General features: G+C 36.9%; 11 protein-coding genes and 2 non-coding genes across 13 annotated transcripts; 7 read left to right on the plus strand and 6 right to left on the minus strand.

Moving 5' to 3' along the window:
• Positions 1–87: 87 nt before the first annotated feature.
• SOCG_04097 (ATP-Mg/Pi carrier) lies at positions 88–1,859 on the plus strand. Its single transcript, XM_013164939.1, has one exon. The coding sequence runs from the start codon at positions 278–280 to the stop codon at positions 1,292–1,294; it is 1,017 nt and encodes a 338-aa protein (XP_013020393.1). The 5' UTR covers positions 88–277; the 3' UTR covers positions 1,295–1,859.
• SOCG_04096 (meiotic recombination protein) lies at positions 1,810–3,786 on the minus strand. Its single transcript, XM_013164938.1, has one exon. It carries the CDS (start codon positions 3,656–3,658, stop codon positions 2,219–2,221), a length of 1,440 nt encoding a protein of 479 aa, XP_013020392.1. The 5' UTR covers positions 3,659–3,786; the 3' UTR covers positions 1,810–2,218.
• Positions 3,787–4,018: 232 nt separating this feature from the next.
• On the plus strand, positions 4,019–4,102 carry SOCG_16358. Its single transcript has one exon. It is a non-coding gene; the product is annotated as a tRNA-Lys (tRNA).
• A 322-nt stretch (positions 4,103–4,424) lies between these two features.
• SOCG_16359 lies at positions 4,425–4,496 on the plus strand. The gene has a single exon. It is a non-coding gene; the product is annotated as a tRNA-Pro (tRNA).
• On the plus strand, positions 4,447–6,229 carry SOCG_04095 (phosphatidylserine synthase Pps1). Its single transcript, XM_013164937.1, has 4 exons — positions 4,447–4,916; positions 5,012–5,243; positions 5,305–5,668; positions 5,721–6,229. Exons 1-4 carry the CDS (start codon positions 4,795–4,797, stop codon positions 5,723–5,725), a joined length of 723 nt encoding a protein of 240 aa, XP_013020391.1. The 5' UTR covers positions 4,447–4,794; the 3' UTR covers positions 5,726–6,229.
• Positions 6,230–6,321: 92 nt separating this feature from the next.
• Positions 6,322–6,897, minus strand: SOCG_04094 (RNA-binding protein; the record flags this gene model as incomplete). The annotated part of the gene is made up of 1 exon (XM_013164936.1): positions 6,322–6,897. The coding sequence occupies one exon, from the start codon at positions 6,895–6,897 to the stop codon at positions 6,322–6,324; it is 576 nt and encodes a 191-aa protein (XP_013020390.1).
• Positions 6,898–7,665: 768 nt separating this feature from the next.
• SOCG_04093 (adenosine 5'-monophosphoramidase) lies at positions 7,666–8,259 on the minus strand. Its single transcript, XM_013164935.1, has one exon. The coding sequence runs from the start codon at positions 8,191–8,193 to the stop codon at positions 7,792–7,794; it is 402 nt and encodes a 133-aa protein (XP_013020389.1). The 5' UTR covers positions 8,194–8,259; the 3' UTR covers positions 7,666–7,791.
• SOCG_04092 (inner membrane protein Cox18) lies at positions 8,194–9,646 on the minus strand. The gene has a single exon (XM_013164934.1). The coding sequence runs from the start codon at positions 9,329–9,331 to the stop codon at positions 8,672–8,674; it is 660 nt and encodes a 219-aa protein (XP_013020388.1). The 5' UTR covers positions 9,332–9,646; the 3' UTR covers positions 8,194–8,671.
• On the minus strand, positions 9,581–11,040 carry SOCG_04091 (NADPH quinone oxidoreductase/ARE-binding protein). Its single transcript, XM_013164933.1, has one exon. It carries the CDS (start codon positions 10,883–10,885, stop codon positions 9,896–9,898), a length of 990 nt encoding a protein of 329 aa, XP_013020387.1. The 5' UTR covers positions 10,886–11,040; the 3' UTR covers positions 9,581–9,895.
• SOCG_04090 (MVB sorting pathway protein) lies at positions 11,004–12,879 on the minus strand. Its single transcript, XM_013164932.1, has 3 exons — positions 11,794–12,879; positions 11,663–11,743; positions 11,004–11,608 (listed from the first exon to the last, which is right to left on the minus strand). The coding sequence occupies exons 1-3, from the start codon at positions 12,124–12,126 to the stop codon at positions 11,201–11,203; spliced, it is 822 nt and encodes a 273-aa protein (XP_013020386.1). The 5' UTR covers positions 12,127–12,879; the 3' UTR covers positions 11,004–11,200.
• A 16-nt stretch (positions 12,880–12,895) lies between these two features.
• SOCG_04089 (ATP-dependent RNA helicase Dbp6) lies at positions 12,896–14,707 on the plus strand (the record flags this gene model as incomplete). The annotated part of the gene is made up of 1 exon (XM_013164931.1): positions 12,896–14,707. One exon carries the CDS (start codon positions 12,896–12,898, stop codon positions 14,705–14,707), a length of 1,812 nt encoding a protein of 603 aa, XP_013020385.1.
• Positions 14,708–15,292: 585 nt separating this feature from the next.
• On the plus strand, positions 15,293–15,649 carry SOCG_04088 (transthyretin; the record flags this gene model as incomplete). Its single annotated transcript, XM_013164930.1, has 1 exon — positions 15,293–15,649. The coding sequence occupies one exon, from the start codon at positions 15,293–15,295 to the stop codon at positions 15,647–15,649; it is 357 nt and encodes a 118-aa protein (XP_013020384.1).
• Positions 15,650–16,950: 1,301 nt separating this feature from the next.
• Positions 16,951–18,003, plus strand: SOCG_04087 (purine nucleoside transporter; the record flags this gene model as incomplete). The annotated part of the gene is made up of 1 exon (XM_013164929.1): positions 16,951–18,003. The coding sequence occupies one exon, from the start codon at positions 16,951–16,953 to the stop codon at positions 18,001–18,003; it is 1,053 nt and encodes a 350-aa protein (XP_013020383.1).
• Between the last annotated feature and the right edge of the window lie 318 nt (positions 18,004–18,321).

The following is an 18,321-nucleotide window of genomic DNA, read 5'->3' on the forward strand; positions in this document are numbered from 1 at the left end:
ATCAAGTAACATTGATTTCCTACTAAGTGTTGGTTACCTCGAGTAATTCTGATGAGAGCAAGCACTAAAAATTCATTTTGAGAGTAATACTCATAATAGGGCCATATCTTTCGAGATAATATAGTAAAACATATTGTTGCAAGTCTCAAGTGTCTTTTCTGGCCTGATTGAGCGAATTTACTCTTGATAAGAAAGACTGCTGAAGAGTTGAATTGGTTTATGAGCTAAGCAAATTCAAGTTTTATTTAAATTATCTAGAAATTTTGGACATAGCAATATGGAACCTGGAATCCCTCCCATGATGGAAAGAAGCCCAGCTTATACTCATGTTTTAACAGCTGGGGGAATTGGCGGCGCTACGGCGGATTTACTGATGCATTCGTTGGATACCGTCAAAACAAGACAACAGGGTGCCTTGTATACAGATAAGTATAGAGGGATGGTTCGTAGCTATCTTACAATTTTTCAGGAAGAAGGCCTTTTCCGTGGTTTATATAGTGGAGTGTGCCCAATGCTAGTTGGCAGTCTTCCCGCTACGGCGCTATTTTTTAGCGCCTATGAATTTACCAAAAGGCATTTAATGGATAGTTACCACGTTCCAGAAACGCTTTCGTTCTTGCTCGCTGGTTTCGTCGGTGATCTCTTTGCATCTGTTGTTTACGTACCATCAGAAGTTTTGAAAACTCGTTTACAGCTTCAAGGACGATATAATAACAAATACTTTAAATCCGATTACAACTACCCCTCCTTCCGAGGTGCCATTAAGCAAATTGCAAAGGAAGAAGGTCCAAGAACATTTTTCTTTGGGTATCGCGCTACTGTTTTACGAGACATACCTTTTTCTGGGTTGCAGCTATTATTTTATGAAAAACTTCGTCAGGGAGTACAAAGGTACTCTGGTAAACATGAGATTGGTGTCGGATATGAGCTACTTATTGGTTCATTAGCAGGTGCTGGAGCTGGATTTTTAACAACGCCTTTAGACCTTGCAAAAACAAGACTTCAGACTATGGTACGACCTACGGGTGTTTCAGACAACATTAAAAGTGGTCGTTATTTCTATGGTCAAATGGAAAATTCTTTAGGAAAATCTGCATCAGTTCCTCGAAAGCAAACAACTGGAATAAGGAAAGTTTTATCTACCCTTTACAGAAACGAAGGAGCCATGGGATTATTTAAGGGTGTTGGTCCCCGTGTGTTTTGGACTTCATCGCAGAGCTCATTAATGTTTGTTTTTTATGAAAGTATAATCAGACTTTTCAAACAAAAAGAAGCCGAGTCTATGCTGAATTGATACTTTCGTTCATATTTAACTATTATCTCACTATGTTTTGTCGTCATTTGACGAACTAAAAGTCTTTTAAAATCTCCCTTTTCACCGTCTCTTAGCTTGTTTTAACAGTGGGTATTACTAAAGCCTTTTTAAACTCTTTTTTGTTCTTTTTATGTCGGGCATGGCTATTTCTTGTTAGGATTAAAGAAGAAACACTACTATAAAAATCATAGAAGGCGTGTTTGATTTCGAAGTACTTGTCTTTCAACTAAATAGATTCCCTCATTAAAAATGTTGATGCGAAAAGGCAAATTCTTTTCCTCTCTTGAAGATCCAGGTTTACATTACGACCTTATACCCTATAATGAAATAGAAGATTTACTCCCTTTCACTTACTCCTTTTTGTCTTCTGTATTAAAAGGTTGAAATACTTTAAGCTTAAATCATACTAGAAGATTGTATGGCATGGTATATAAAATACTAGTTTGACTTTTTTGCAATCAGTAAATTTACTGCCAGTTTTCATACTAAATTAATTACGAAAAGAAAATTATTTCAATTTATTAACCTAATAACTAAAATCCTTAAATTAATAAACTATCGTATAGCAAAAAAAAATTATGTTCATGCAAAAAGATGGATACTTTTAAGCGTCATAAGCAGGAACATCATTGAATAATGACAACGGTTTAAAAAAAGTAAGTAATGTACAAAAGAGCAATAGTAGCGAAGGTATGACAACGGAGAGTAAAAACAACAAAAATTTTAAAAATAATTCACAAAGGGCACCGTCTGTAAGACTTCGGCGTTGCCCAAAACCACTTAACCAAAACATGAAACTCACAGATTAGTTATACAATTTTTCACACACGAAAAATGCCCTTCAGCTCTTGAACACGCAATAAATAATAGATATAATCATATAATGTCCACTTGCAAAGGGCGTTAAGATGCTTCAGACGATGTGACAAGTTTCGATTTCTTCGGAGAAGTAATCTGGGCTTCATCGCCTCCATCATCTACCAGATCCTCATTAAGTAAGTTATCGTAGTCATCTAGTCTCCGTTTACCATTCTGTGTTTGACTTTCATTGATTACATCCAGTTTTACTTGTTCTTCATCCAGAAACGATTCAAACGGAGTCGCACTAGATACCACTTCACCATTATTGTTTATATCCTCCAAGATAGAAGCTAGAGCATTGTCATCCAACTGTTCAGCAGTCGGGTCGCTCACATCTATCCCCGATTGTTCTTCGACCGCTATTCGTTCCGTTCCACTCAAACTTGTGTTTTCAGAATTACTATTGTTCGGCAAGGCTTCTCCTTCACCCAGTACGTCTTTGGATGCATTATTGTAATCATCAGTAGTACTGTCAGGAGCAACGCCTTTCTCAGACTCCTTTGACGGCTCTGGAACTAGCGCTGAATCTTGAGTATCATCCTCTTCTAACTCAAGTTCACTAACACTAGCACTAGAAACATCCTGAACAAGCTTGTTGTATCTAGCAATAAACCGAGGTTGAGTCGTAAACAACACAGAGAAAGATTTTCCATGGCTGCAATGTACAGATAAAAGCTCTAAAATATCGACTAGATGAATTTGATTTGCATAAACGTTATCTTCAGCGATTTTTAAATTCAAATCTGAAAATTCGCACACCAACTCTGAATCAGAACCTAATGCATCTAAAGATTCCAGACGTGCACGCACAATTCCAAATAAGTCCTCCAAAGTATTCTCATTCAAATCGTCAGAAGTAGAATAAATAAATGTATTGCCATCATTATTGTCAACAAAAGAGCAAACGCTTGAATCTGGAAATAAGACCAAGCCTTTGGATATCCATTCAAAATCCAAAACATCATTGCTCGGTGCAGCGTTCGTCCTTTCCTCTGTTTTAGTGGCTACAGGCTTGTTTTCTGTTACGTCTGTAAAACCAGACAAATCTTTAGATTCTCCATCTTCTTCGTCGCTACCGTGTTCGACAAAAGATTGTGAATGATCGTCATCTACTGAATGTTCATCTTCACCGACTTGTTCTGTCGTTTCTTGATTTTGAACATTCACAGACTCCGACTTTTCAACCAATGAATCATTTTCATGTTCCTTTTGGTCAACCAAATTTGCTACATTCTGTTCACCAACATTCGTTTGTTCATCATTCTCTCCCGTTTGTGATTTTTCAGCTGAATTCACCCCACCGTAAGGCATTGTACTTTGGTTAACATCAGGTGTCAATGCTTCTTCTACTTGAACTGACATATCTGGTGAACTGTCTCTAGTACTTTTAATTGTTTGTTTGTGAATTGTTTTTGTATCCATAAACACAGGTGTTTTTACTGCAGCATAAACGAAATTGTTTTCCAAAGCTGCTTCACTCATAGATTCTCTGTATAAGTCAAACCTAGATCTGTTATTTGTTAGTAGCCTTTTGTAGTTACCTTTTTCTTTCAAGAATCGTAGTTGGCAAAGGACAAGTGATGTTAAGCGCACGCCGTTCCTTACAACCCTCGACCTCTATCAGTTTCGGTATACTACGGTAACCCATTTTTACGTGTGTTCGTAAATCATTTTTCAAGGTTATTTCTATACCAGAGGTTTTTACCTAAATTTTCACAGTAGTATTGATATTACTTACATTTTGCTTTAATTATTGGCATTTTTCTGCTACAAAGAGTAGTTGTTAATTTGCAACAAAACGTTTCCTATCTCATAGTACGTTTTGTAACTAACTTCAACAAGTCCCGGGTAGCTCAATCGGTTTAGAGCGTCTGACTCTTATGGAAGGTCATCAGAAGGTTGCGAGTTCGAGTCTCGCCTTGGGAGTTATTTTTTCTTGAATTTTTACAATAAAATTGATCAAGTTAATTTATATGTAGATACAAAGAACAACCGGAAATAAAACTACCTAGTTTTAATGACCAGCAATTTCTTTCGTTTTCTTATCTGACAATGTAAGCTTTTCATCAAAGTCAGTAAAAATTGAGACGCTCAACTTATGAGTAGGAATGTTAAATTACTGCATCTTTCTCTGTTGATTCTTAAAGATATTTGAACTCTTTAGACCTCTTCTAACCGTGAAGAGATGATTTATCATACATTATACCAGTTAGCTATATAAATATATTGTTATATAACCTATTAAAGCGGCCGTTTGGTCTAGTGGTATGATACCATCTTAGGGTGATGGTGGTCCTGGGTTCGATTCCCAGAACAGCCCAATTTTTTTACTTTCATGGTACCAAAATTTTTGGATGATAGTTCTTACTGAATATATGGAAACGAAAATCTCTTAACGCTTCCATGAAATCGGGATGATACTCGAGAATTAAAACATGCAAACTGAAGGGATACTACTCTGCCTGTGTAGGGGAGCTAGCTACCTTTCACCGATGTACACTATATTTCGTTACACGAAATAAGCATCTTCGGTTCACGTCACAATCCTGAGAGGTGTACGTTTGTCCTGGAAGAAGAAGCAGCAGCTTTGCTATACCATATACAACCAAAGTTAAGAAATGTCGAAACTTAGGTTTACAACCGAGTCAAAAGATCCTATAATTGATTCTGAAGAAACAAATGACAAGGAAACAAAGCTATTGGCTTACGTGAATGACAACCGACACTTTTCTCTAATAAGGTAGAATTGAAAAACTTGGTGAACTATGGCTCTTGAGAGGCATCTTTCATGAAGAATTTGTAGGGTTATGGAACAAGAGGTTAACGAATTGATAGAGCCTTGCATCTTGCAGATTTAATTACTCTTTTCAATGGGTTTTGTGGTGTTATGAGTATTTTCTCCAGCTTGCGCTACTGTCTAAGTGGCCAAACAAGCTCAAAGTACCTAGTCCGTGCTATGTATTTTATGCCATTTGCTCTCTTCTTTGATTTCCTTGATGGAAAAGTAGCCCGCTGGCGTGGAAAGTCGTCTTTGATGGGACAAGAATTGGATAGTTTGGCTGACTTGGTATGCTAAGAAAAATTACACTTGCTTAATTTGGAAATGGTTTCTAACTTGTAATTTTTAGATATCCTTTGGTGTGTGTCCTGCCGTTTTCGCTTTTTGTTGTGGCTTCCAAACTTTTCTTGATTTAATGATTCTTAGTTTCTTCTGCCTCTGTGGTCTTACGCGTTTGGCCCGCTTCAACGTTTCCGTAAACTCTATTCCCAAAGATGAATCGGGAAAATCAAGGTTTTTTGAAGGTACACCAATTCCCACTACCCTTGCCTTGGTTTCTACACTGGCTTTTTGCATGGTTAAGGGAAGAATCCACGAGCAACTTCCTGGAGGCCTTTGGTTTTCGGGTACACCCTTTGAATTTCATCCCATGGTATTTCTCTATGCCTTGAGTGGTATTGCTATGACAAGTAAGAAACTTCGTGTCCCAAAGTGTATGTAAAGCTTTCAGCTTGCTCTTGTTCTTTATATCGTCTAACCTCTTAGTTTAAAAGCATTTTAATATCTTGAACTTTTTAAATTATAACCTTTTATATCCCCTTCATTCTGCCTATTCATTGTATGTTTGCTTATCCATGATGGTTTTTTGGTTTAGCTAGACTTTTCAAATACTAGCTTCAAATTATTTATCCTTCTTAACTTGCGTCGATAGTTTTCTTTTCAATCTTTAATGACCTGTTTTTCTTGAGCTCTACTATTGTTAGGCAATTATTCTTCAGTCTTGCCTTTCAACCAACAATTCTTATTAGCCTATATAATCAGTTCTTCTTCATAACTACACAGTGTGCGACAAAATTTAAAGAAGTTTTACATACATATATTTATGTTGTCACGTAACAAAAGAACTTGCTGGTTTACGAACGTCCAATGATAAAACACGTCTTATTCATCTGTACCCGATTTTGATTCATGATCTTCCATTCATGAACCCGGAATACAAAAAAAAGAAACTCATAAATTAATAAATAATATCCCCTCTAAAATCTAGCTACATTGACCACTTATATGGATACAACTATAAAAGTCATACAGCAGCTTCAATGATATGCTTAATAAATAAAAATCTTGCTTTCAATTTTCTTTATTTTCACTCCAATCCGCGCTTGTTGTTTTTCACAACTGCTGCAACTGGGTCCGTTATGCCTTGATTCTCAGATCCAAGACCCATACCACCGCTCCAACCCATCCTTTCGAGCAACTTTTTGCCTTTTCCTCCTTGAATAGTTGGAGCAGATGAGCCAACAACCTGGCCATCCATTTGTCGCTTGGAAGTAAGGTCAGTTTGCTTTTTAACAGTTCTGACCTTTTTGTGTTTGCCGGAAGAGATAGAGAACTCCTGAAGTTTGCTTTTTCTCTTCTTGTGAATTTTTACGTCTGTTCCGAGAGCAAAGTGACGGTCGTGCTCAACTAGGCTCAACATATCGGCTTCATGATCGGGAATTTGTTCCATGTAATCATTCCTGGCGCTACTCCTACCAAACAGAGCTTGAAATTTCACGTAAGCATCCTCATCAGTAAGATGTTTCTTCCCCCTTTTTTTTTTATCGGGTACAACCTTGTTTTTTCTTGGTATAGGTTTTGACTGAACTTTTACAGATTGAGCTTCTGCACTTTCCCATTGCCTTGAAGAAATGGGAACCCCATCATCGATAATAACTGCCATACTCGAAAAAATAATCCAGTTTGTATGTTTGAATTTAATCCAACGCCACGACGCGAAAAGAAATTGATTTTACCCAATTCTTGAGGAGCCACAAACCGTAAATTATGAAGAATGTAACTCAGATGCTGGCATTGATTAAAACATCAAAGCTGTTATGGCTATTTGTTTTTCACAGACAATGTCGAAATAGGATGATTTTACTTAGTCCTACCCAACCAAGTTAAAGCTGGTGTAGACAGACTTCAGTAACAATGTTACCTCATTGTAGAATAAGCTATGGATAAGTAAAATGTATGGAAAAAATGACATCTCAGATAAAAATAAGTTCTCCTTTATGTTTTAGTACTTTGTAAACCCGAGAAATGGTCGAATTGTAAGAACGCTGGAGGACGGCATTTCTTGAAATGAATGCGTCACCGGTAAAGCGTCAAAAACACTTTCTTTCATATCGCATAGACAAAATTTGAGTAGAATTGCAATCCAAATGAAACAGATAAATAGAGAATGATTTCGCTAACGAAATCCATCATATTCTGAGTTAATTGATCTTTGAAAAGAATGGCATCCAAACAATTTTGGAAATGATGAAGTGATATCCAGTGATGAATGATCTTTTATGGTTCAAGTGAGGAACCAAACATTTACATAAAGAGTAGTATACTCAGACTACAAATGGAAAAGATTGAACCATCTCTCGAAAGCTTACTACTAAAAGAAGGTTGTGTGGAAAGGGTATTTTTGATATCACAACTTATTGTGAATTTGCAATATGAGGTTCGGAGTAGATTTAAGCGAAACATAGATATATTCTGTCATTTCGTAACGGAAAGAGCAAGTTACATTCTCTCCTTAATCGTCGACATCCAGACATTACCTATAATACGTGACAACGGCTTATTGCAAACGGGAGCGGATTTGCTCACCAAGCTCTGCCAAGTCTTCCTTGGAAGTAGGGTATGTAGGCCAACCGACACCCAAACCGAATTCCTCGTTGGGTTTAGGAATGATGTGGAAATGAACGTGGTCCACAAATTGATGAGCAATACGACCGTTGTTTTGCAAAAAGTTGTAGTTTTCAGCGCCAATGGCCTTAGCTACCTTTTTGGCAACAGGGAGAATATCGGCCAAGCTCTCATCACTCAAGCCTGTCAACTTTTCAGAGTGTTCTTTAGGGATTACTAAGGCATGGCCTTTAGCAGTAGGGGAAATGTCAAGAAAAGAAAGAGTCTTTGCGGTCTCTGCAAGTTTGACACAAGGGATTTCTCCGCGAATAATTTTACAGAAGATGCAGCTCATATTTTGTTGTTTTAGGAAAATTCAGGTAATTTCGGTCACCTATTATACATGTCACCACTTGTTACTTATATGAGTATCAAAAACATTGTCTTAAAGCAACATCCTTGTTTAATTCCTATTTTTTTGCAAAATAATGTAGAAAAAATGAAATAAATAAACGATGGAATTCCATAAAATAGCAGACGAATCATATAAAAAGATTGTGAAGTCGATCGTCTTGGGAAAAAACCAACTTGAAAATGTGTTTTGAGGAACTGTTTATGTAAAGTTGAATTATCCAAAAAGGGTTCTCAAGGTTTGTACTGCTAAGAAATCAGTATAGATGTGTTGAAGAATGACTATTTCACAACAAGAAAGGATTCGTTCCAAAGATAAATTTTAATCACGGCTCGTCCGGGTATATATAAATCCAAGAGAAAGTATCCTCATACACAGAAGAAAACCCTCAAGATTTTCTTTTCTAGATTTATCTGTGGTTTCATTTCTTCTGTGCCTTTTGGGGACGTAACACTAACTGGGGATCACCTTGTTTAAACATATTCCGTAAACAGATATTTTGCACAAGGGAATAAATAGCAGATGTAGTCCAGTACAAAGATAAAGCAGTAGAAGTTTTAGAAGCCATAAATGATACGAAAAAGGCGGATAAGATACCAGCTGTATTGAAGATTCGTAGTAGCCGCGAATCCTGTGGTCTCCGAAGGATGGACATATTGGTTAGATAGGTACATGCTAGAATGGCCGGTAAAATCCCATGTGGATCGGGCATGGTCAAGTCAGGAAACCAAAGCATACCCTCAGTGGACATGGTCTCCGGAGACACCTCTACGGCTTTTCGAAGTTGAAAAGACGCAAAGGCGAACAAGGGAAGTTGTGCAAAGGGCAACGCATAGAGCTTAATCGGATGACAGCTAAACCGTTTATATATCTTACTTCGAAACGTTTTGTATGCTTTATCGTCCGGGCACCTCTTTTTTGCTTCCTTTAGCAATGGCTGCACCTGACCATACCTACGTGCCGTTTTTATGCTCGAAATGGCCAAGGGCAATGTAATTGTAGAACGAAGGAAAATCGCCATCGCAGGAATTTCAAAACACCATGGCATATATGCATGACAGCTCAATAATGTTTGCAACATTTTTTTTGCGTTTCACCAGCCAAGCAGGTAAAAGTTGTTAGATATGTATCTTAAATGAAGTTTTAAAACTCTTCTTCACTTTCCTAAAGTTAAAGAACTGGTAAAAGCAAGGACCCTTATCCTCAATTAGACTTCTTGATTATTGCGGGTAATGTCTTCTTTGGATAAGCACGCGGTGTTCTACTTCTTTATTGTTTTTATTTTTTGAAGGTATATTTTTGCTACTATTTTCTTTAAATATAAATGTAAGTAAGAAAAAGATTTCACGTAAATCTAATTAAAAGTAATTCATCCGTAAGGTTGGATAAACAGCCTCCTTGACAACATGGTTTCATAGATTCATGATGAACCATACAACCATTTGTATGTGGTGTGTTTCTTTTCCACATTGTATTACATTAGAAACTATGAATCGTAAATCGTCCAAACATAACATAACAGAACATTTAGCATTTGCATTTCATTATATGGCTCTGAATCAAATCCAAAGCAAGTTGTAGATGACTCTAAGGTATCAGCAATTTGCAAAAGTAATTAGTTTTAACACACGCTGGAACCACCAATTTAAGCATTCGTTAAGTCTTCATTACAAGAAAGCAAAAGTTTACCGGTAGTGGCTCTGCTTTGGAACTTATCGTGTGCTTCCTTAGCCTCTGCTAACTTCCAAGTATGATGAATAGCAATGTTCAGTTTGTTTTCTAGAATTTCTTTCCAAAGTTTGCTTGTATAACGGTCAAATACTTCTTCGGAGTCTAAGTATCCAAAGAGGGTAGGACGAACAACTTTGATGCATTTAGAAGTAATCAAGTTAAAAGGTAAAAAATCAATCTTACCGCTTGAATTACCAAAATTTACGTAGGTACCGCCATTACGAAGTGCATCCATGGATTTTTCAAAGGTATCTTTGCCTACGGAATCATAAGAAGCATGCACACCTTTACCATCAGTTTTTTGGCGAGAAACATCAACAAATTCTTCATATGTACAGGCAATCTCTGCTCCATTCTGAAGGGCAAGCTTTCGTTTTTCGGGAGTTGAAGCAGTTGCAATTACATGCACACCTCTACGCTTCAACATTTGACATAAAATTAAGCCTACTCCTCCTGCAGCAGCGTGTACAATAACATAATCTCCACTTCGAACGGGATAGGCCTCTTCAATGAGTGTAAGTACGGTCAATCCTTGAAGTAAAGAGGCAGCAGCAACCTTGAGAGAAATTCCCTCTGGTACTTTGGCAGTTAATACAGGAGAAACAAGGTTGTATTGAGAGTAAGAGCCAGACATCGTCAAGTATACAACACGATCTCCAGCCTTAAACTTCTTGCTGCAACTAGATCCAACTTCGGTAACAATACCTGATCCTTCCTTACCGGAAACAAAAGGCAAAGGAACTGGATACAATCCGCTTCTGCAATAGTTATCAATGTAGTTTAAACCCGCGTATGCATTTTTCACTAACAACTTGTCACCGCTGACTTTAGGGATTTCGCGTTGAATATATTGTAGGACAGAAGAGGGTCCGTATTTAGAGAACTCAACAAGATAATTTGACATTTTAGTTATCGGTCTTGATGGGTTTTCAGATTTGGGAAAGTACAAGATCGATCTAATAGCATGATTTTCGCGAAGAGGAAATTACATCATTAAATTAATTTACTTTAATATGTACTGTAGAGAAACATGAGATTTGCATACAAATTAAAAGAAAAAACAAAATAAAATAAAATAAAAGATAATAAAAAAATATCATACTTGATTTTTATAAAGCAGAATTAATAATAAGATTGACATATGCAACGAGTAGTCGAATCATATCTTATTCATAATTCATAATAAGTAAGTCTGTGGATACAATGTAATACAGAAAAGCTAAGTACGTTTCAAATTTTCTAAGCGCGCCGCAAGTTCTTCAAAACTTGGAGGTTTATTCGAATTGGATTGTTTTGGGGGAACTGTATTTTTCGTAGTCGGCTGAGAGTGAGAACTAGGGGCAGAATTTGTATCCTTACGAGAGTTGTTAATTTCACTGGAAGGAATTTCAGAAGCGGAAGAAGTAGACTGAGGGAGATTATTCGTTTTAGATGCCTCATCCTGGGTTGACGATGGTGCTGGGGTATCTTGAGACGATGGCGCTATTGGAAGCAAGTCCTCAACTTCTCTTGATGAAGGAATTTCTTCCTTTTGGTATTCTTCAGGAAAATACGTCCGTCGTAGTTCTTCAATATAGCCATTCACTAGCTCCTCAGATGGAATAGGTGGATACAAAAGCTGATAAAACTATAGTTTTAGATTTGTTAATCAAAGTATATCAAATGGAGAATTATGGCTTACTTGTACATCGTTTTTGGATAAGTCAGGATCCGTGAGTTGAGTAAAGTCCTTGCCATACAGCCGTACAAGAAAGTCATGTACCTAATTCATATAAGTTGGTTTCTTGCTCTTGTTTTAGAATTATAACTTACAAACTTTAGTTCCTTAATAGGTAATTGTGGAGCTGCAGCAAGGATGTGATACAAAGACGACTTCCAATTTGCTTCAGAATTAAATCCGCGTTTCTCTAAAATAGAAGTACGATTGGCAAGAATCTCTGCATCTACCTGTAATAACTCAAGTAATTCCATGTATACATCTTGCATAATCAAAGGTTCCACTCGAGCTCGAGCTAAAGTTGATGAGTAGGTTTTTAAACCGAAGGAAACGGTTCTCCTTGCCTGCTTTGCTAGAGCCTCTTCTTTTTTCCTTAGAATTTCTAATCTCGTAGCGGCCAATTTCAATTGAAGTTGAAGTCTCGACATAATGGTTACTGTTCTCTCAATAAACTGGCAACAGACACGTTTTCTTTCCTATTGAAATAAAGACTCTATTTTATTATTATTTTCAAATGACCAGCAGATGCGGCTTTCAAGTGAGGCTCCTTCTCGTTAATTATGCGGTTTGGTCACGTACGTGTGTAACATAACATACAAACGTTTTTCCCTAATGACAAAAATGAAATACTCAAGTTCATTCAATCAATTGAACCTCCCTTGGTATAATTCAAATAATAAGACTCAGCTGGCGCTCCTTCAACGTTAAATGAGAACAAGAAAGCCATTTAGGATTCAGCAATGAGTTTCTGCTGTAGGTTACAATTCAACCAGAAATCTTTTTCAACATGTTATAAAATAGATTAATTCTCGAAAAACGCTCTTTAAGCTGCTTCGGCCAGTATATCTGATCCTTCATTTGAAGTTCAACTATTCAAAATCGTGAATTACGTTTGTAAACCGAGTACATGTTCACTAAATGTTCTTCATTACAGCAAAAATAATTAAATTAAATTAATAAATAGAGAGAAAAGAGATCATTTATGTGAAATTCGATCATTTGTTCATTGTTGACATAGGTTTCATATGGAGAAGAATACGATGAAACTCGATTGATTCAATTTTTAAATTAAAAAGCTCGAAACGTTTTAAATGGATCTTGGTAAAGTCTGCTTCTCGTCTCAAATTTTCCATTTGACTTTTTGAGTGTACCAACAACTGCCTTTCCTGCCAAAAACTAATTTCTGGGTAAACCAGAATGTCTGCAGAAATTGATGGAAATCCATCTTTTGACAACAAGTCAGTAAAAAATAAAAAATTAAAAAAGCGGAAAAGAAAAGATGAAGACAAAAATCCAGAGTCCGACGCGGCTAGCGCAACAATTGAGCGTTTAAAGAAATCAGCTAGTCTTTCTCAAGCAGCTCAACAGAAAATTAAGGAAAAGAGTGAAAATGAGCAGGAAGAAGATATAGAAATGCAAGACATAGAACAAAATATGCCGTTACACGATCTAACACCAATTCCTCAGCCTGATATTGATGAACATTTAGAAGAAAAGTCTCATATCGTTCCCTCTGTCGTTTCCTCGCTTCCAAGATGGTTGTCGCAGCCTATTTTGGTTGACCCTACTGCAACTGTTGAATTTGCTTCCCTTAATATAGCTAGTAAGCTTGTTGAAAAACTTCATAATCAAAACATTGTACATGGGTTTGCCGTACAGTCTTCAGCTCTTCCATTGTTATTACAGGAAGGAAGAGATGGCCCTAGTTATTCTTATGGAGGTGATCTTTGTGTCAGTGCTGCTACTGGTAGTGGTAAGACTCTTGCATATGTTCTCCCCATCGTTCAGTGTCTCAGTAGACGGGTTGTTCCTCATTTGCGGTGCGTTGTTATTGTACCCACTCGTGAGTTAACCATTCAGGTTACTCGTACGTTCGAAATCTTTGGTTCCTGTATGGGTCTTGGAGTTTGTGGATGGACTGGACAAAAGAATTTACAGCAAGAGCAGTACCAATTGCTTGGGGGTATAGATGGAAACGGAAGTACAGTGGATATTTTAGTGACAACTCCAGGACGATTGGTTGATCATATTCAAAACGACAATAACTTTAGTTTACAGCATCTACGTTATCTAGTTATTGATGAAGCGGATCGACTCTTGGATCAAAGTTTTCAGAGTTGGGCAGATGTTGTTATGACAGAAATCGATCATCCAAAGAATGTGCTGATGATGGATAACGAGCCTTCACATCAAAAACAAATCGTAGCACCATTTTTCCTCCCTTCATTACCTACTGCTTTACCTCATCATTTGGATTCTCCTCTGCAAAAACTTGTTTTTTCTGCAACGTTGACGCGCGATCCTTCTAAAGTTGCGACCCTTCGTCTGCGAGATCCACGCTTACTACTTGTGCAAAGCGAAGGTGTAGAATTGGACGACGGGGAAGAAATTGAAGGAGATGCAATTATATTTTCTGTTCCTCCTACCTTACAGGAGTACCGTGTCTCGGTCAGTGCGGAGAAGCCCATTCTTTTGCATCAACTTATCCATTCTAATAATCTAAGTAATGTTCTTTGTTTCGTTAAATCCAATGAAGGCGCTGCTCGTTTACACCGCTTACTTGAAATAATTAATGGTATTGAAGGCAAAAACTACCCATGTGGTTTGGTTTCCGGTAATCTTTCTCGTGATGAACGAAAAAAGATGCTCAATGGGTTTGCTTCTGGTGAACTAAAACTTTTGGTGTGTTCAGACTTGATGGCTCGTGGTATAGATGTTGCCAACACAGAGCATGTAATAAATTACGATCCCCCATCTAGTCTTCGTCGGTATGTCCACAGAATTGGTCGTACTGCTCGTGCCGGAAGAAACGGTTGTGCTTGGACTCTTGTGCAAGACCACGAAGGTCATCACTTTTCAAAACTAGTCAAGCACTTAGGAAGAACACTTCCTCTTCAACGTCTACGTCTTCATTTGAAAGATTTGCCTGAGGAGAATGTTGAGTTGTATGACAATGCTTTAGAAACGCTTCGCAGAGAAGTGTACGAGTCACGGAAAAGCTCAAAATAGGGCACATTTTCTCGAGGTGAGAAGAGAGAAAAAAAAAAAAAAAAAAGGGAAATATTATTGGATACTAAACATATTTATATGAATTGGTTATTTCTGGGAAGATTAGTTTCATTGGTAAGATTTATAAAATAATTCTATTTCACTTTTGGTCGGATCGGACTTGAATGGTAAAAGAATGTCTTTGTGAACAACTTAAATACATAAAACAATGAAATAGAATCATGTTTCATTGATCCAGCATTATCACATAAACATTACACGTAAAGAATTTCTGCTTTCTTTCATGTACATTAGACTTGGTTTGATCTCTATTGACTAGCTATATATAAAACGTAAAAATTCATCACAAAAAGAAATGAAGCCAACTATTTACCTTGGTGGCCGATTTTATATACCTTCCTACATGTCGGAGACAATCGATGGAATATCAATTGACTGAAATGTCACGGTAGATAGCTTTAAAAGAACAGGAGGATAAGGATAATGTAGAGTTGAAGGAATCGTAACTCACAAAACTTACCCTTTACTAAAAACATAATTTTCTTAAGAAGGAACTCGCCCTATAATTGAACAAATTAATCTAGTATGAGTCAACCAGCATTCACAGCACACGTTTTGGATACAACTAGAGGTGTTCCTGCAGAGAATATATCTGTTTCTGTTTCCAAAATCAACCATTCGAACACAACGCTTGCACAAGAGCAACTTGCTACAGCAATAACCAACGCTAATGGTCGTGTTAGTCAATGGAACGTACCTTTGGAAGAGGTTGAATCAGGAATTTACAAGTTTCGCTTTGATACAGGACCTTATTATGACTCATTGTCAATGGAAACTTTCTACCCATACGTCGAACTGACAGTTAATATCAATAAAGGCCAACATTATCACATCCCATTGCTACTATCCCCATTTGGATTTACTACCTATCGTGGTTCCTAAAGTTCTAAAAGACGCAAAAAAGATATGAGAGCAAATTGTCCTAAAAATGACTATCCATGAAGGATCAGGATGACGAAAAAGCAGTATACCAATTATATAAAACAGAAATCAACGATAAAATGATTTTACAGTGTTTGCCGATACGATGTTAATTCTATTACACTTTTATGTTTTACGAATGAATAACAGAGAGAAGTATGACCCGATGTTCAGTAATGCTACTTGGAACAGGAAAGCATCATCCATGATTTACTCGAAAAGTTTTATTGCCAGTCTTATTTGAAGATCTTTGTAGCAATAAAGAAAAGTTTATAAAACCTTTTTTATTCCTTTTGTTGTTGCTGTTGCTTTTCCTATTCCTACCCTTCGATATCTAAAACTATCTGGCCATGAAAAAATTATGGTTGGTTTCTTTCCTCATTTGAACAATAAACTATTTTACAGTGGATAAAAAAAATATATTTATATTTGATATTTATGATGAAGCTACTATAAAACCAAACATCATTCCTTTCTATGACAGCATTCAGTGTGAATACACTTTAGAAAGAAGCTACGAGTTTTTTTGTTGCTGATGCAGTATCCCAGAAAAACAAAAAAAAAAAAAAAAGAAAACAAAATATAGTAAACGAATGAAACTAAATTCACGGAATTATTTAAAGATTATCGTATTCTGTGCAGGGCTTCAATTGAAAACGAATCTAATGACTTCTGCCTATGCTATGGCCTATGACTCTAAATGAACATCGTGAACAGTTAACACTTAGTCTATTTCCTTTGGTTAAATCAGTATCTGATCGTGTGAATATCAATTTTCGGGGTTGATTTTCTACCTGTTTATTTTTTTTTCTCTCATTTTTTTCCCGAATGACTTAAAAAGTATCCCATTAAGCCTGGTTTCTTATGTTTCATTTATTGGACACAGATTTCAAGACAAGTCACTATCATACATCCTTTCATAATGATGCTGCATCCGATGAGATTTTGTCCAAAGATAAATAAAAAAATTGTCAAGGAAAGAAGTCCAGATTTGAATAGTCAGACTGAACAGGTGATAAGCACATGAAAGGTTAGATTGTAAATCTTACATATAGAGGCCAAAAGTAAGAATTTCTTGAAGCAGTACTATCTTTAAAGCAATTGGAGTCATCCGGGCTTTTTTTGTTTTTGTTTTTCGTTTCTTGATTTATTTTCTATTTTTTTTTTTTGGAAGGGAATTTAATTTTTGGATTTTTTGTGTCTAACGAAAGCCTGGAAATTCGTTTTATACATTCTTCGTCTTTTATAATTTTCTAAATACAATGTCTTTTCTTAAATTTGTTGTCTCAGCTTTGGCTGTAACTTCTGCTGTTCTTCCTGCTACAGCCGGTCTCATCAGCAAGCGTGATGTAGTCAAGCCTAAAGTCATGGTTGTTTCAATGTTTGCACCCGAAGCGGAAGCTTGGTTAAACCCCTGGAACGATTTGTATGCAAACAATATTTCCGTTCCTGGTTTAAACACTCTTTTCCCCGAGGTACACTGCAATACAGAACAGACTGTTTGCCAGGTTACGACCGGTGAGGGCAAATCCAATGCTGCCAGTTCGATGACGGCTTTGACTCTTAGTCCTAAATTTGATTTATCTGAAACTTTCTTTATTATTTCGGGTATTGCTGGTATTAATCCTTATGCTGCTTCTCTTGCTTCTGTCAGCATTGCTAAATTCGCTGTCGATGTCGATTTGGTTCATACTATCGACCTCCGTGAATTGCCTAAATCATATCAGTCCGCTGGCTGGGAAATTGATACCGATCCTTACGGCAACGGTACTTCTAACAACGAAGTCGTTTACCCCAAGTCATTCAATTACCAAACCAATATTTATCAATTGAACAACACCTTGATCGAAGCTGCTCTAGAAATTGTCAAGGACGTTGTCCTTCAAGATAGTGAGAAGGCTGCTGAGTACCGTAAAAAGTACGAACAACCTGCTGCTCAACGTGCTCCTTTTATCCTTCAGTGTGATACTGCCACTAGTGACAACTACTGGGCTGGTAATTATATGGGAGACTTTGCCAGTAACATTACAAACGTCCTTACCAACTACACCGGTCATTATTGTACTTCTCAACAGGAAGACAGTGCTTCCCTTACCGCTATTAAGCGTGCTGCTGACCATGAATTGACAAACTTTAATCGTGTACTTCTCATGCGCTCTGGCTCCGATTTTGACCGCGGTACTGAATCCATCTCTGCTCTTGACAACTTGTTAAAAGATAACGGTCATACCCTTGGTCTTGCTGCTGCTAATCTTTACCACGCTGGTAGACCTTTGGTGGATCATATTGTAAACAATTGGTCTTACTGGAACTAAGCATGCTTTTTATCCGGTATCTTCATTCTCTCGTTACATCTTAAATTTAAACTTTTTAATTATTCCATCTTTTATAACTGTTTTTATTATTTAATCTATCGTGGATACACCTAATAAGATTATCCTTAAATTTATCCTTTCTAGAGCCTCTTTTACAACAGTAATGAGAATGTACTCTTCTTACTCTTAATTTTTTACCTTTTAACACTACTTAACTATAATACCATAATGTCCTTATGAAACTTACATGTATGCTCTTTTCCCTTCAAGGGGCATATGCTTATTCGATAAGACTTCAAAAGAAGCTAAACTTTATAA

The sequence above is a fragment of the Schizosaccharomyces octosporus genome (genome assembly GCF_000150505.1).
Source record: "Schizosaccharomyces octosporus yFS286 unplaced genomic scaffold supercont6.3, whole genome shotgun sequence".
In the NCBI taxonomy this organism is placed as follows: domain Eukaryota; kingdom Fungi; phylum Ascomycota; class Schizosaccharomycetes; order Schizosaccharomycetales; family Schizosaccharomycetaceae; genus Schizosaccharomyces; species Schizosaccharomyces octosporus.

What these genes read in the sequence shown, in the direction of transcription:
- SOCG_04091 (XM_013164933.1), bottom strand. Translation starts at nt 10,885, where the DNA reads ATGTCAAATTATCTTGTTGAGTTCTCTAAATACGGACCCTCTTCTGTC.
- SOCG_04092 (XM_013164934.1), bottom strand. Translation starts at nt 9,331, where the DNA reads ATGTTGCAAACATTATTGAGCTGTCATGCATATATGCCATGGTGTTTT.
- SOCG_04093 (XM_013164935.1), bottom strand. Translation starts at nt 8,193, where the DNA reads ATGAGCTGCATCTTCTGTAAAATTATTCGCGGAGAAATCCCTTGTGTC.
- SOCG_04096 (XM_013164938.1), bottom strand. Translation starts at nt 3,658, where the DNA reads ATGAGTGAAGCAGCTTTGGAAAACAATTTCGTTTATGCTGCAGTAAAA.
- SOCG_04095 (XM_013164937.1), top strand. Translation starts at nt 4,795, where the DNA reads ATGTCGAAACTTAGGTTTACAACCGAGTCAAAAGATCCTATAATTGAT. An exon ending in CGACACTTTTCTCTAATAAG is followed by an intron (nt 4,917 to 5,011) that starts GTAGAATTGAAA and finishes ACGAATTGATAG; the next exon opens with AGCCTTGCATCTTGCAGATT. An exon ending in TGGATAGTTTGGCTGACTTG is followed by an intron (nt 5,244 to 5,304) that starts GTATGCTAAGAA and finishes TGTAATTTTTAG; the next exon opens with ATATCCTTTGGTGTGTGTCC.
- SOCG_04090 (XM_013164932.1), bottom strand. Translation starts at nt 12,126, where the DNA reads ATGTCGAGACTTCAACTTCAATTGAAATTGGCCGCTACGAGATTAGAA. An exon ending in CTATTAAGGAACTAAAGTTT is followed by an intron (nt 11,744 to 11,793) that starts GTAAGTTATAAT and finishes TATATGAATTAG; the next exon opens with GTACATGACTTTCTTGTACG. An exon ending in TATCCAAAAACGATGTACAA is followed by an intron (nt 11,609 to 11,662) that starts GTAAGCCATAAT and finishes CTAAAACTATAG; the next exon opens with TTTTATCAGCTTTTGTATCC.
- SOCG_04097 (XM_013164939.1), top strand. Translation starts at nt 278, where the DNA reads ATGGAACCTGGAATCCCTCCCATGATGGAAAGAAGCCCAGCTTATACT.